Genomic DNA, 16,159 nt, shown 5'->3' on the forward strand with positions numbered 1-16,159 from the left:
GAGAGAGAGAGAGAGAGATATTCTTCCAATAGCCCCAGCTAGCCTGGAACTTGCTATGTATGGCTTCAGTCTCACAGACATCCACCTGCCCCTGCCTCCAGAGTGCTGGGATTAAAGGTATGTGCAACACAACCATGCCTAGCCCCGAGACTCTGAAATTGTTTACCCTGCCTGTGGCCCATTTCTGATAATTGGAAGACACGTGGAGTCATCAGAAGTAAAATCACAGTAGAGAACACAGGTGGGTCAGTGTGATGGTTTTGGATAATGAGATGGTCTGCAAGAGGCAGTAAGCAGTGTTCCAAGGTGAGACTTCAGGGAAGTGATTGGACCCTGAGAGCTCACCAACAGGCTAATCTACTGGTGGATTTGTAACTTGATAGCATTTGGGTGGAGGCAGAAAGTTGGAGTGAGTTCTAGTGGAGGAAGTAGGTCACTGGAGGAGAATTCTACTGAGGGCTGTATTTGTTCTGTCCACCTGTGCTTAGTGGCTGCCATGAGGTAAGTAGCTTGGTTCCACCTTGCCTGTCTGCCATGATGTTCTGCCTCGCTGCAGGCCCAGCAGCAATAGAGCCAGAGACCGTGGGCTGAAATCATGAGCCAGAATAAATGTTCTGTCCTAAATTGCCTCAGGAATTTTCACAATCTCATGTCATACCCACCCTGCACCCCACCTGGGTGCCCTACACATTACTGACTCCTTTCTCTCCTCAGCTCTGCACCCTGGAACTCTCCCTGCTGCTCAGGCCCATAGGAGGGGATGCCTCATGGAGCTTTATCTCCCTAGTCTCAGTCTGTCTTTCTCTCCTTCCCTTTCATTCCCTTCCTCTCCTGCAGTCAACAAGGCTTCCCAGCCTCCCTGAGAGCTGCCTTTCACGTTTTCCCTGCATATATTGATCCTGGCTGAAATCACTGACTCCAAGGAAGCCCTCACCTGAGTTCCACATCTTGTGGATCCAGGCTTTGAGTGGACATCTTCATCTGGACATCCTGCAGCCTCTGCCCCTCAACACGACTGTGCCAAAAATGAGCTTTGTGTCTGTCCTGAGACTTTCTGATACAGTGGTCAAGCTAGTTCACACTCAGATCCATATATGAGTACATACCTGCTTATATGCACAGTGCTCAGGAGCCTGCACATTCACACTCATGCACTCACCCATGTATACACACATGAATATATATACAATGGTTAGGGGCCTGTGTGCTCACACAACATACACTTATGCTCACTAATATGTATGCACACTTGTAGTGATATATACTTGTGCAAGTGCATGCATATGCACATACACAGTGCTTAGGACCTTCACACTCACACTCATGCACACTCAAACCTGTGTCGGCTCATAAGCATGCACACTCATAGCCATATGCACTCACATATGCATGCACATGTGTACACACACACAGGCCCCACACTCGTGCCTGCAGACTCCCCTTTCCATTCTCTGTTCTTTAGCTTGAAATGTGGCATCTTCAGGCATTGGCGTCTGAAACCCTGGTCCTGTGAGCTCACTGCCGCCTTATGCCCCAGTTTCCCTGTCTCTCTGTCTTCCCATTGGTTTCCATCCCTGCTTCTGCTACTGCTGCCTGGACCACAATATACTGGTTGGTCTCCCTACCTGGCCCTCAGCTCAGCTCTACTAATGGCTTAGCTGATGCATCAACAGCCAGTTCGCTGAAATCAGACATTGGGGGACATGCTTGCTTGCCTCAGCTCCCTGCATGCCTTTAGTCAATGATCTTTTCATCCTCTGAAGCACATTTTAAGGAGTGTTTGATTCACCTCTGCCCTGCTCCCACTAGTGGAGTTAGAGGTAGGGAGAGCCTGGGTGATAGGGCAAAGGGGGCATCACAGAAATATTTCTACAAAATGGGAAAACATGGAGAATGCATGCGACAGGCGGTTTCCTGGCAAGGAAGACTACTCCTAACACTAAACAATTTAAACAAACATGCAACTGCTGCGGACTGACTTTCAACAAGAACCCCTCTCTCTTCTGCCTGATCACAGCTTCCAGAAGTACCATAGCCACCACTTCCGGCCTAGACTGTGAATGTTCTTTCCAGAACCTATACCTGACCTGGTATGCTCAGAGCTCTGTGCATCCTGTACCAGGGCAGAGCATGCACGTGGCTGTAGGTAATTTTGCAAAGAGCATGCCCAGTGCCTGGCCAGGGGCTCAGTGGAGCTCCATCACTCATGGGTCCTGCTGAGTATGATCTGGGGAAACAGACCAGGGTGGGACTTGCCTGAGCTCTTGGTGCCCTACCCAGAGAACCAAGTTTGTGGTCTGGCCCCAGTGGTTTGGCCCTCAATCCTCAAGACAAGCTGAAACTCAATTTGCATTTGGATTGCTTTTCTCCTTGCCTCAGTTTCCTTTTTCCACCAACCAGACCTTCACTCATTCTTCAAGGCCCAGATCACAACATTCTGTTACTTTCTTTCTAGACTAAGCAATCACTTTCTCTGGTTTCCCACAGTCCTTTGCATACATCTTTAGGGCTCATTCCTCCACCATCTATTTCTTGAAAACCCACTGTATCTGGCTGCGGTGGGTACTGGAGCTAGAGCAGGGTCAGGACAGCCTTTCTGTCCCGAGGCAGATCCTAGCCCATTTCATTCTCTCTTCCTGCCCAGAGCTCTGTGTCTGGTGCTTTGTATGTTTCTGAAGAGAAAAAAGAAAAGGATGAACCCTGGGGACTGGGGGTCAGAGCAAAAGCCTGGACCAGGCCCAGGACTCAAGCTCTGTGCAGGGTGCGGCCTCTGGAGCTCTGGAGATGGGATGGCATCCCAATTTTTCCATAGCTCTTTATCAGCTCCCATAGAACCTACAGTTTGTCCAGGGCCTGGATGCAAGACCCCTACTGTTCTGCAAAGTTGCTAGCTGTCCTGGGAACTCCTTGGCTATAGGAGGAGCTGATAAGTTTTCTATCTTCTGTCACTACTTGCCTGAGAGGCTGGAGCAAGACACTAGGCCTGTAGGTGCCTCCACCTCCCCACCCTCCATGCAGGACCCCGTGGTCACAGGTGATGGCAACAGGATGTGTGGGATGCCAAGGACAGAGGAGCTTACTAGCGCCCCATAGAGGGACTTGATTAGGGATGAATGGGGGACAAGCAGAGGTAGGGCCTGGGGACCAGGTCCTGACAGCAGGGCAGTGGGGGCCTCACCTTTCCAGGCCCCCATCCTCCAGATTCCGGTATTCTGAGTTGGTCCAGGTGGAGAACTTTTCTAGGATGTAGGCAGCCAGGCCCACAGGAGAGTCATTCAGAGCACAACCTGGCGGGTAGGAAAGGGAAGGATTCAGGCCTGGTCTCTGGGTGGGGGCTCCAGGATAGGTGTGTAGCACTAGCCCAGAGCTGTACCAGGTGTGGAAGCCCTGGCTCCAGCACAGCTCTGTTATGTAGCTCTCATCTGGACCCTGGCCTTGACAGCCTCATCTGGTAAATGGAATCAATCTTCCCCATGAACTCATGGGTCTCACACACAATAAGGGCTGTATCTTTCAAACTGAAGGGCAAATAATTCTGGGTTTCTTGAGGTCCAAGTGAGAACACACACACACACACACACACACACTTTATGGTGCTAGGGCTTGAACCCAGGGCTTCATGTTTGTTAGGCAAATGCTCTAAGACTCAGCCATTCACCTAACCCACAATGTTGTTTCTATAAAGGTGGGGACTTTGGTCTGGATATTAAAAATATCTGGATATTAAAAATGAGAATCAATTTAAAAGTCCATAAAAGGAAAATGTTATAAATATTGACATACTGCTGAGATAAAATACCATTCCAGTAATTAAAATTGCAAGGTGTTGGGGCGGAGCTTGGCAGTATAACACCTGCTGAGCATGCTTGAAGCCTTTAGTTGAGCCCCAGCACCAAAGCAAATCAACGCAGAGCAAACCAACCAAACAAAAATACCCCCCGAATCCACCAACAAACCAGCAAACGGGCTGGAGAGATGGCTCAGCAATTAAGAGGACTGGCTGCTCTGGCAGAGGTCCTGGGTCCCAGGACACACATGGTGACTAAGAGCTATCTGTAACTCTAGTTCTAGGGGATCTGATGCCCTCTTCTGGTCTCTGTGGGCACTACATGCATGTGGTGTACTTACATACATGCAGGCAAAACACTCATACACATAAAATTAAAATTGCTAAAATAAAACAAAAAAATTAAAATTCAATAATAGCAGCAGCAACAACAAAAATCAAATAATCAGAAAACCCAACCTAAACCAAACTAAAAACGTGGCTGGGACAATGACATCGGTGAGTATCATGAATGTTGTGTTGCCATAGGAAGTGTGGGAAGTTCAGAAATGGGTCAAACAATTCCCAGGTGTCTTTTGAATAGGACAGGGGAATATCAAGAGAACTCATTTCAGTCCGCTAATTCTTTAAGAATCCCACATGCTCTTGTCTTTGAGCCACTCCACTTTGAGCCACAGAAAGGCCAGAGCAATGCAAAGGATTTTTGTCCATTGAGAAAGAAGTGAATTTTGACCCATGGATATTTAATTATCATTCTGTAGAGTTTGATGAGTCTTACATCCATTAGAAAACGGATTTGTGCTTCTACCTGCCTTTGACTATAACTGATGGTGCTTTCAACATTTTACTGGTTCTCCTATGGATAAACAAGTTAAATAAAATCTAAGCCACATGCTCATTTGATATTGGTAAGAGAATCATGAATTTTCAGTTTTAAAAGAAGTTATCTGGCTGGGTGTGGTGGTGCACAACTTTAATCCCAGCACTCAGGAGGCAGAGGCAGGTAGATCTTTGTGAGATCAAGTCCAGCCTGGGCTACATAAAGAGTTCCAGGCTAGCTATGATTAGAGAGAGACCCTATCTCAACAAAACAAAACACAAACAATAAACAAAAAGTTATCAACACAGCCCTGGGGGGAGGAAGGGTTGCCAGCCCTCCTCTCAGTTATTGAGGACTTCCCTTAGTCCCTGGGCACCCTGGTCACTGGTGCATAGCTTCAGAACTGCCAACCACTCTGCCCTACCCTCTCCTTCTCTCTGCTTACTGCTGGAGGACTGATCAGGGTAGCCATGAGGAATCTAAGCCCTGTGAGGACTCAATGGATCAGGTTAATGGAGATGTTTTGGATTAGCCTGGAATCTCAGGAACTCACTAGCAGAGGGAAATGCAGTCTGGGGGTCAAAAGTGTTCTAAGTTCCTTGTTAGGGCTTTCCATGTGAGTAGTGTTTTGGGGGAGCAGTTAGGTTCCCCACCATGATTACTCACCTATGGTGTCTGGCTTGGTGGCCTGGATATGTAAGTAGCCACTCTCCCTCATAATGTTGTAGAATATCTTCTCCTTGAAGGGGTACAAGAGCTTCATATCCCTCTCATTATAGCCCAAAAGTTCCCCAAAACGTCGGCCCAGGAGAGGGGTCAGGGTGTAGAGACTATTTGGAATGAAGGCTACGTTCAAGTGCAAGCCTTTCACGTGGCTGTGGGCAGAGAAATAGGCACTGGTGAGGTCGGCTGGCTGCTCTCAAGAGAAAGTGGGAAGGAGATGGAGGAGGAAGTGACAGGCCACCAGATTGAAGCACACAGTCCAGCCTCTTTCAGAGGCTGCCTCACTGAGGATCCACAGAGCTGGAGTTGAGGGAGTGGGCAGAATAGTTTCTAAAGAGTTTTGATCAGTGTTGTTCCAGAGGTTGTCTACCATAAAGGCCCAGAGACCACTCCTGTCCCAAGGATAGGTATAAAGAAAGCCCAAAACGATTGTAGGTGACATCAGATTGCGATGTCAAAAGATTAGATACTCCTGGATGCAACCTTCATTTCTGTTCACTATGTGTTGCCTAGGCACATGACGAACGGTTACCATCTGTGTATACCAAGAGGAGGGTGGGATGAGTGTACCCCATACCCATATATTTGTGGGAGGGGACTCCCTCCTCTGCCCTGGTTCCCTATGCTCTCCTGCCTGGGGACCCGGCTAGAAGGAGCTCCAAGTCTCAGACATTGATTACGATGGCCTGGAGTGAACAGCCCTATGTCTTATATAGATGTCACCCACATGCAGATCCTGACCTAGGAGAGTCAGTCCGAGCTGTGCCTGCACACGCGCTGTGACTTACTTGGGGACCAGCTGGGCTATGTTGGTGCAGATCAGGGACCCCCAGTCCCCGCCTTGAATGTAGAATTTCTGGAATCCCAGTCTTGACATCAGTTTGTAGAAGATCCTAGCGGTTGCCACTGTGTTGAAGCCTGCATTTGAAGGGGACATACAGAGGAGTCACAGGGAGGCCTCCTGGGGGCTCTGGTGCATATGAAATCCCCTAGACCTGCCTTCCTCCAGACTGAGGAGACATCAGCCTACAAGAGGCCAGAAGGGTCCCCAGGAAGCTCAGCCCATACAGGGCAAGGTCATCAACAGTTGCTCTACTGTCAGGCAGGGCAGGTGTGTGCTGGGCTTGGCTAGCCACTGTGGGGTGGGTGCAGGACAAATTGCATGGGGCTCCATCAGCCATGCTGGCCCAAGTGTGGAGCTTCCCCTGAGTGGTGCAAATAGAGTCTAGACTTGAGTAGGGCTAGCAACTCTTGTAGTCCCTGATATCATGTCTTAAAAGAGCTTGCCCTGTAGTGCTTAAAATATCCCTCAGGTTCTCCTTCTTAATTGCCTGGCCTCATCTGGACAGGGGAGCATAGTGGCATCCTAGCTCTTGGGGGCATGGCCTGGGATGTGCCTCCAGGATGCTGCACCTTTCTTGCTGGATGCTTCTGAGAAGCCATAGCCAGGAATGGAGGGGCAGATGACTTCAAACACGTGCTCATCACTCAGGCCGTGGGTCTTGGGGTCAGTCAGTAGTGGGATGATCTTGTAAAACTCAAAGAAGGAGCCAGGCCAGCCGTGCACCATCAGCAAGGGCTTTGGGGTGCGACCTGAAGGCAGCTGGGGGGGCTTCACATGGATGAAGTGGATGTCCAGTCCTGGGGACAGAGAACAGTCAGGGTGAGGGATGGAGAGTGCTGCAGTTGCAGAGGCTGAGGTCCTGTGGCCATTCTGTTTCCCTGTGTGCTGTTCCTGGGAGAACAGGTGCTGTGCCCTCGGTGTCTGCAGGGTGCTGACAACGGTAATAACAAGTCTCACTGTTGGTGCTTAGAGTGTGCTCTGGTTATGTGTGTGTCCTTGCTGACCTCTCTGTTACATTAGAACATGCTCTCTGGAGAGCAGTGGCAGCCTGGGTGTGCATTTCTAGGTTCCATGCCCAGAACAGTGCCTGACTTGTAGTGGGGTTCCATAAACATTTACTTAGTATGGAAATGTTAAGGACTCAGAGAATCCCATATATCCACAAACTGGATTAAACAAATGGCTGCAGTTTAGCAGAGCACGGCAGCATAATACAGTCATGTAAAGTGGGGGTCAGTGGTACATTCATCTAACATAGGGAAGATTTCACTGGTAGGTGGTAAAAGCAAATGACCTGTCATACCTGTGGCATGATCCAACTTTTTTGCAAAAGTAGGATCAGGATCAGCTGGGAAACCAAGTGTCAGAGCCTGGGGGAAAAGAGGGACCTGAAAATGTGCAGTGTGAGGAAGGAGGGAGGAGCCTTCCTGGATTAGCCTGAGAGCCTAAAAAAGGAGTTCAGCTGAAGGCCCTGGGGCTGAGGCCACCAGATGACCCTGTGGGATGGGTCAGAGGTCCATGAATGCAGGCTTAGCAGAGGAAATCCATCCTACAAGCATCAGGCCTAGTACAGGCTGCCAGCCTTAGGAAAGTGCCAGATTACAGAGGGTTGTCTTAGTGGACTGCTGTCCAAGTTGAACTCAAGGCTGGAACTATCTTCTTTGAGAATTTGCATCCCGAGGAGGTTTTATGCTGTAACACCTAGTAACTGGGATTGCTAGGAAGACAGTGAAGTGAGGCTGTGGTCCCAAGATTGCCTGCCCCACCATTTAATTCTTGTGCTTTCTGCCCTGGGTGTTGCCTGAGATGTTTCTGCCATCGCAGGCCACCTGTCTCATCTTGTGTCTATTTATTACAATAAAATATTAATAAATTTCACACATATGTATACATATATACATGCAGATAAAACACTCTTACACATAAAATAAAACTAAATACATCTTTAAAAATGTCTGAGTATATTAAAAAAGTTAACACAGTGGATCTGGTTTTCTCTTTTTTCGGGGTGGGGGGCGGTTTCTTTTTGAGACAGGGTCTCCCTGTAGCCACAGGCTAGCCTGGAACTTACTATGTCATATCAGGTTGGCCTCAATCTCACAGAGATCCGCCTGCCTCTGCTTCCTAAGTGCTGGGATTAAAGATGTGTGCCACCATGCCCAACTGGATCTGGTTTTCGTAAGTACTCTCACATCTGATTCTCTTTGGGGTTTGTGATGGTTAATATTGATGGCCAATTTGATAGGATGTCTAATTGCCTAGGAGACAAGATTGTGGGTCATGTCTGTGAGGGATTATTTATTAATGATTATTTATTAATTTAGGGTTAACTTATTAACCCTAAATGGGCTGGAGTCCTGCAATGAATGAAATGGAGAAAGGGAGCCCAGTGCAACCGTTCATTTCTTTGCTTCCTGGCTGTAGACACAATGCGATGGATCAGCTGCTTCAAGTTCCTACCATGAAGACTTCCTTGCTATGATGGACTGCACCCTTGAGTTGTGAGCTAAAATAATAAACTTTCCCTTCCTTAATTCTTTGTGTGTGTGTGCGTGTGTGTGTGTTGTGTATGTGTGGAGTATGCACAAATACTTTCAACTACATCTCAGGGACCTACCACTGGATCCTCAGTCATTGCTGCTTGGTTGACTTGGGGTCACCTTGTGTGAGAAGGCTGCTCCTGTGACTTACTTCCCTGGCCTAGTGTTCTGGAAGCTTACCTTCAATCTTGGTCTTGAAGTGAGGGTACTTGTTGAGGATCTCCACCTGCTTCTTCCAGTCAAACTCATTCCTCCAATAGGACACAACTTTCTTCAGGTAGTTGGAGTTGAAGCCATAGTGGAAGCAGCTGCCCTCCAAGGGTGGGGTTATACGGAACCCATCAATCCTCTGGTGTAAGTCCTGCAGTGAAGGAGAGAGAGTGGAGCAAGAGAGAGCTTTTGTCTGCAATTCAGAGTGTACCTTGAGGCCACAGATGGGATCCCACAGAATGGCCATGTAGGATGACCGTGTGTGTCACTGGATCCCTGTAAGGCCCATGGGTTCTCTCCTATAGACTTTAGGTTTTCTTTCATCTCTCTTTGTTTTGGGGTGATAGGAGGTACAGAGAAAGGAGAGCTTTGTACATGTTATATGTGTGTCCTGCCTTTTAGCTATACTCTAGCACTCAGGTCTTATTTTTTAGGTGTATGAACAATACTCATTTTTAAATTACCAAGGCTTCTATAGAGGTTGGCAAACTTTATCAAGAGCCACAAGACAAAGATTTAAGGCTTTGAAAGATATAAGTCCTCCACTTTCTCCCTGCAGTGAAGGTGCTGTCATAGGTAACCCGTGAATGAACAGGCGAGGCTGTGTTCAGTATAAGACTGAAACTTAAGTGCCGCACAGTCATCACATGCCTTCAAATATTAATTTTTCTTTTGGTTTGTGTACATACAGATTTCAGGATGTAAAAGCCATTCTTGACAGCGGCCAGTGTGAAAGCAGGTTACAGGTTACATTTCCTGTGGTCATGGTGTGCCAGCACCATGAATGATTTACTCTGTCTCCATGAGAGACAATTGACTGACCTAGAGACAGGGTTCAAGTGTTTTGGGTGTGTATCAGGATAATAGTCCAGCAACCCAGCTGGGGACACTCACTTCAGACCATGGAACAGCTCAGGTGTCACCATTCCCAGAGATTCTTGCCGTGCCTTGGCCTCTCTTCTAAACAAGTTTTGGAAACCTTAGACTCCATTAGCGTCTGGACTCCACCCAGGAGTGATCCTCAGACTTCAGCTTCTGTCCTTAGCAGGGAGGCCCTAGTGCATTGCTCACAGGAGCTCCAGGCACTTGACCTTGGCTTCAGTCCAGCTCCTAGTTCTAAATCCCTTCCTCCTTGGAACTTTCATGACCTTTTGTCTAAGGTATCTGATGACTTTGATCCTTACAGATCTGTGGGCCACCAAATCGTCCTAAGTGTTCCTTTATCACATCTGGATGTTGAATGCCAAGCTGTGTGAGGGAAGGAGGTCAGTCTGTCTTCTGCCATGCACTCCACAGTAGGTGTTCAGGCACTTGGGGGGAATGAAATGATGGGGAGGCCCCTGGCTGTTCTGTTCCCTCCTGGCTCTGCTCAGTCCTGGCTCTCCCAGGAGGCTGTTCCCTCTCTCTACTGGTCTACATACTCTGGGCTTTTGCAGAGGCAGAAGTGGCCTTGGATTGGAGTTGATTTCCAGTTCTTCTGTTCGTTCACTCAATCACCTGAGACTCACTGATATACTATTCTCTATTCTCAGCTTCATGTTCTGCCTTTGCGAGTTAGGACAGCAGGCCCTACTGGGCAGGATTGATCCAGTTCAGGATGGGCCCAGGAGTGGCCAACATACAATAGGGGCCTAGCTAAGGCTGACCCTGTAGTCTCTATGCTTCCCTCTGTACGTAATGACCTCCACATGGGGTCTCAGGCATCTACTCACTTTCTTTCAAGCTTCCTCAAGCTCCACCCTTCAGGTGGGGCAGGGAGGGCTGGGGACAATAGCTTTCTGGGACTTGTTATATACCCAGAAGTCTTATAGGCAGTCCCTCCCCCAAACTTTCAGCCTTAATGGGCCTTGGTTTGGGGGAAGAGAAGACACAGGATAGGGTTGGTGAGCTAGACATATCTTTTAGAAGCAATCTGCATCTTCCCTAAGGGAGAAGACCAAACAGATAAAAGCTCACCAAAGAGCTGCCTCCCAAACCCCTCTATGCATGCCTTCATCCAAGCCAGACAGGAACCGCTGTATGGTTACTCCCTGGCTTTTGCTGTTGCCTAGGAAAGGATGCCTCACCTTGATCTCCTCATCCGACGTTTCCACCTTGAAGGGATGGATGCTTTCATCTTCCCTGGCTGAAGATTTCGTCCCTGGGCCCCACCACCCATCTTCAAGCGGCAAGGTTTCTTCCTTGTCCTTCGAGACAAACCAGTAGATGACAAAGCCCAGCACTGAGGCGAGAAGAAGTTCCAGCCACATGATGCCTGTGAGATGAAGGGGACCCCATCAGCAAAAGGCGACCTGGCCAGGACTTGGTATCTGGCAGGTCAGAGATTCCAGTTTGTAAGAGGCTCCTCCCCAGCTCCTGCCCCATAGTATGGAAAAACTGGAAACCAATGAAAAGACAGGTAAGCTCACCGTACTCTGATAATCCAGGTTGTCAGCTATGCTGAAAAATATGAGTGTAGCGTAGCCCTGAGTTGGTCCACTCAGGTGCACTGAGGTCTGGGGCCTTTGAGGGGCCTTCTGTTCTGGAAGCTACCAAGGATGGCTTTCTGTATACCCTGGTGTGGGTCTGACAGCAGGGAATGGGGCTGGGGCTAGGGTTGACTGGGTCCCTTGCTCTGTCTCTACAGAGGGCCTGCACTTGAGGCATACAAAGGGAAGTAAGAGGTCAGAGGTTCTGGGAGATGGAGTCCAGTTGAAGAGAAAGGAGGTAGGAAGCCCTTCTTTGGCCAGGACTTGGTATCTGGCAGGTCAAAATTCCAGTTTCTAAGAGGCTCCTCCCCAGCTCCTGTATTTTCAGCACCTTTACTGAAATGGAACACATATTCTACTATGTGCCCATTCCAAGTGTATGATCTAGTAGATCTGAATCCACTCACGGATGTGTGCAGCCATCCGCACAGCCCATTTTAGGACATTGTCATCTCAACAAAGAGAAACCAGGTGCCTGTTGTTTCTCCATGTCCCACCCCATCCCTGTTCCTACGCAAACACTTCTTGAATTCCCTAAGCAAGCACTTCTCGGATTCTGTGGCTATTCATAGCCTATTCAAATTCAGAAATTCCCAGCTCTGTGTTAATCCCCATTTGTTTGACTCTTGTGGATTTTTTCTCAGAGAGGAAGAAAGAACTTGGTCTCTGTAAACCAAGATCCCAACTCAGCATCGTGGCCTAGCTCCTTAGCTTCCATCTTCCCAAGGCAGGGGCAGGGGAGGCTTTACTGGACACAGTGCATTCAGGACCAGTGGAAGAACAGAGCATGGAGGGGACAAAGAGGTCTTAGTACCACCCTGGGCAGTGTAAGCCTAAGAGGAAAATGCCTGCCTGTGTGTACTTCATCCTCTACATATCGAATGTACTGGATCTTGCTGGGTGTTTGTAGAGGCTCTGGGTTGCGCCTACCAAGAGCTGCCCCTTTGAGCTGAGAAATGCACTACTGGGTATCATTTCTAGATGTAATGGTCCACAGAGGCTCAGTGCTGGGACTTCTGCAGAGATGTAGCTGGATGTCAGGCACCTACTGTCTTCTACACAGTGGGAATCTAATATGGAAAGTGTTTCTGTCTAGCAGCGACCCTACTGACCTCCCCAGGCCCATCGTCAGCCCCAGAACCATCTCTGCTTCTTTCTTTACATCGTCCATCACCAGGTACAAGTGCCACACAGACTTAGCCCCTCCATGTCTAGACCCTCAACAACCAGAGATTTGCTGAAGCACTCAAAAGAGGCAACTCAGCCCCCATCAACCACAGTCACTGGTACACTTAGACCATACTACAGCCATCTGTAGAAGCCCCGCCCCATGAACGCAGAATTCATCTCCCATTTTCCTCTTTGGTTTGTGAAGTTCTTTTTGGCTCAAAGTCTTAGTAACATGTTTCCTGAAAATCTCAGGGTATCAGAAAGCTTTCCTCTCCCAGCCGGAGCCTCCCTCAGTGCCTGTCCCCAGGACCTTTGCACATGATAACTTATGAATCAGGAGGTAGGACCAGTATTCCTTGAACTAAAACAGGCCAGGGATGGCTGCAGTTAAGCCCCTCAGACTTTAAGGAATTAAGAAAAAAAAATTGCACGTGTTTCTTTTTGTATCCAGAGAGACTTTCTGTCCTGGGCAGGAAATCCTCCTGTTTGAGAAGATGGAGCAGTCAGTATTACCTGGTGCCTCTGGGTTGAGGGGAACCTGGGTGTAGGGATTGTAGAGAATATGGGAGTAAGTGGAGGAGGAAGAAGAGGAGGAAGAGGAGGAAGGCATCAGGCAGAGCTGTCCTGGCAGCAGTTCACATGCATGCACAGGTGAAGTTTGCCCAGCAAGTGACCCACATGTAATACATGGGAAATGTAATACATTTTCAGAAGGTGAGACCGTGTCTATCCTGGTCTCTATCCCTAGCACCAGCACCACACACAGCACAGAGAATCCTTGTCAATTTCTGACCTAAGAGCACAGGCACTGGAAGCAAATGAGAGCAACTTTGCATGATGCTATCAGGGGAGCTGCAAGCAGAGTGAACAAGAAACAAGGACCAGCGTCCCCAATGAACCTGACAATTCATTCACCCTTCCTACCTGACTGACGCAGGGGGAGGCCAAGAGAGGTGCTGTTCCTTTTCTGGGCAGAATTATTCCAGTTCTCTCTGCTGTCCACCAGGGCTCAGTGTGGGTCCCTTGATCCCCCTTCAAGCAGTCCGAGCTGTGGAACTCTGCACACAGTAGCACCCAGAGCCCTTTGGAGAGGCAGTATGAACTGAGTGTGAGTCCCCACCCACCCTACCTTTTTATACTTACACAGTCCCCATGACTCAGCTAATTTGCTGTTTGCTAAAGGCAGTTATCACCATGGACTTCAAACAGCAAACTGGAAGCAAATGAGAGCAACTTTGCATGATGCTATCAGGGGAGCTGCAAGCAGAGTGAACAAGAAACAAGGACCAGCGTCCCCAATGAACCTGACAATTCATTCACCCTTCCTACCTGACTGACGCAGGGGGAGGCCAAGAGAGGTGCTGTTCCTTTTCTGGGCAGAATTATTCCAGTTCTCTCTGCTGTCCACCAGGGCTCAGTGTGGGTCCCTTGATCCCCCTTCAAGCAGTCCGAGCTGTGGAACTCTGCACACAGTAGCACCCAGAGCCCTTTGGAGAGGCAGTATGAACTGAGTGTGAGTCCCCACCCACCCTACCTTTTTATACTTACACAGTCCCCATGACTCAGCTAATTTGCTGTTTGCTAAAGGCAGTTATCACCATGGACTTCAAACAGCAAACTGAACTATGCAGACCCCGGAGACATGGTGTCGAGCTCCATCTAAACAAATGAAATCTAGGACACAGGATGTTAGAATGACCCGTACAAGCCTTGCCCAGCAGTCACCCCTTATGTGGAGTTTTGATTATACATGGGCAACTGCAGCCTGAAAATATTAAATGGAAATTTCAGAGATAATTCATAGTTTAAACTGTGTGTCATTCTGAATAGCACGATGGCATCTCCTGACGTCCTACTCCATCCCCCCAACCACCCCATAAACCTTCACTCAGTCCAGTGCATTCAAGCTTATATACTATGTGCCCATTAGTCACTTAGGGGCATCAATTATCACACCAACCATCACAGCATGGCAGAGCTGTGTGCAAGTAACCTGACTTCATTTAATAATGGTCCCAAAACTCAGGTATAGTGATGCTGACAATGTTGTACAGTACAGTGTTGTCAACACTCAACTGTATTTTCAGTTATTTTTGTCAATCTCTCACTAAATCTAATTATAGACTGGGCCTTACAGTGCATGTGTATGAACAGGAACATGTAGAATGCTATAATACTTTCTTTAGTTTTAGGATGCCATAGGGTGGGGTATCTTGGAAAGAATTATCCTCCAATAAGGTCCAAGTATAGCTAAAGTGGAGGTCAAAGTAACAGATCTGAAGAGAAATTTAAAGGCTCTTTCTCTTTCACTCTATTTGAGATAATATTAGTACTTTGTTCAAGGAGAGGGCCGGAAAGGCCCCATCTCAGACTACAAAGCAGGTTTGGCTGCCATGTGTTAGTTCACCATCTACCCGCCACCACTCCTTATTTTATAGTAGGGAGTAAATGCTATTCTAGATTAGCCCAGGGTAGCAGTTGGCATTGACCTTCTGTAGGTTAGATTTCAAGGGTGTGATAATGATGGCGCAGACAAATTTGCCAAGAAGCCACAACTCGTGGAACAGTATAGCCTCCAATAGCTCAGGAAATAACAGCAAAAATTGACCAGTGGGATGGTATCAAAATAAAATTCCATACAGCAGAGCAAAGAGAAGGGCTTAGGATGGGAGAAAAATCTTTGCAAGCCTTTCATGTGACAGAGTATTACTGCATAGAACACATAGAAATAAAAACCAAGAGAAGAAATCCAGTTGATAAAATGCCAACCTCTGAACAGACTCTTCTCCAAAGAAGAACAAATGGCCAATAGATAGAGGAAAAATATCCTCTATCTAAATAGAAAAAAAAATAGAGCCCAATATTCTTGGCTATCAAAGAAATGCATTTAAAACTATACTAATATTCCAGTTTAAGTGGCTTGCCAAAATATCTAAATTCAACTGTAGGGATGACTTTTATAAAATGTACAGAATCTGGCCTAATGACTTTTTTTTGGTCTTTTTGAGACAGGGTTACTCTGTAGCCCCAGCTGGCCTGGAATTTGCTTTGTAGGCCAGGCTGGCCTTAAACTCACAGAGTTCTACCTGCCTCTGACTCCCAAGTGCTGAGACTAAAGGCGCGTGCTACCACACCTGGCCTTGGTCCAATGACTTTTAATGAACCTTGGCAAATTCACTGGCATTTTTGCCATATGCTGAACAGTTTTTCAAAGCATTTATTAGTCATTTGTTTACCTTCTTTTTTTTTTTTTTTAGCTGCGCCTGCAGGGCGAGGGTGCAGGGAGGCCAAGGCCGGCCCAAGTTTACCTTCTTTTAAGAGCTGTCTGTTCATGTCCCCATTTATTGATTAGATGACTTTTTTTTGGTGTTTAATTTTGGGAGCTCTTTATAGATTCTAGATAGTAATCCCCTGTCAGATGTGCAGTTGGAAAGGCTTTCTCCTATTCTGTGGGTTGTCTGTTCACTCTAGTGATTGTTTTCTTTGATGTATAGGAATATTTATGAGTTTTATTTTATATATATGAATGCATTGACTGCAGGTAGGTAGGTGCACCCATGTTGTGAAATGCTCATGGAGGTCAGAAGAGGGTGTTGG

The 16,159-nt window shown here is 47.7% G+C and overlaps 1 protein-coding gene across 3 annotated transcripts in view; it reads right to left on the minus strand.

Moving 5' to 3' along the window:
• Positions 1 to 14,066, minus strand: part of LOC103725112 (epoxide hydrolase 1-like) — a 16,021-nt gene extending 1,955 nt beyond the window's left edge. Inside the window, exons 1-7 of one of the 3 annotated variants that reach the window (XM_029558258.1) lie at positions 13,892 to 14,066; positions 10,991 to 11,178; positions 8,895 to 9,075; positions 6,744 to 6,971; positions 6,119 to 6,248; positions 5,274 to 5,482; positions 3,179 to 3,287 (exon numbers count right to left, since the gene is read on the minus strand). In XM_029558258.1, the coding sequence (XP_029414118.1) occupies positions 3,179 to 3,287; positions 5,274 to 5,482; positions 6,119 to 6,248; positions 6,744 to 6,971; positions 8,895 to 9,075; positions 10,991 to 11,173 (1,040 nt within the window). In that variant the 5' untranslated portion in view covers positions 11,174 to 11,178; positions 13,892 to 14,066. Of the gene's footprint in view, positions 1 to 3,178; positions 3,288 to 5,273; positions 5,483 to 6,118; positions 6,249 to 6,743; positions 6,972 to 8,894; positions 9,076 to 9,459; positions 9,465 to 10,990; positions 11,179 to 13,486; positions 13,656 to 13,891 lie in introns of those variants that run through there. The other 2 variants (XM_008822392.2, XM_029558259.1) reach the window with 2 other exon arrangements.
• Positions 14,067 to 16,159: the final 2,093 nt, after the last annotated feature.

The sequence above is a fragment of the Nannospalax galili genome, unplaced genomic scaffold (genome assembly GCF_000622305.1).
Source record: "Nannospalax galili isolate Female #2095 unplaced genomic scaffold, S.galili_v1.0 scaffold1508, whole genome shotgun sequence".
Classification (NCBI taxonomy): Eukaryota; Metazoa; Chordata; class Mammalia; order Rodentia; family Spalacidae; genus Nannospalax; species Nannospalax galili.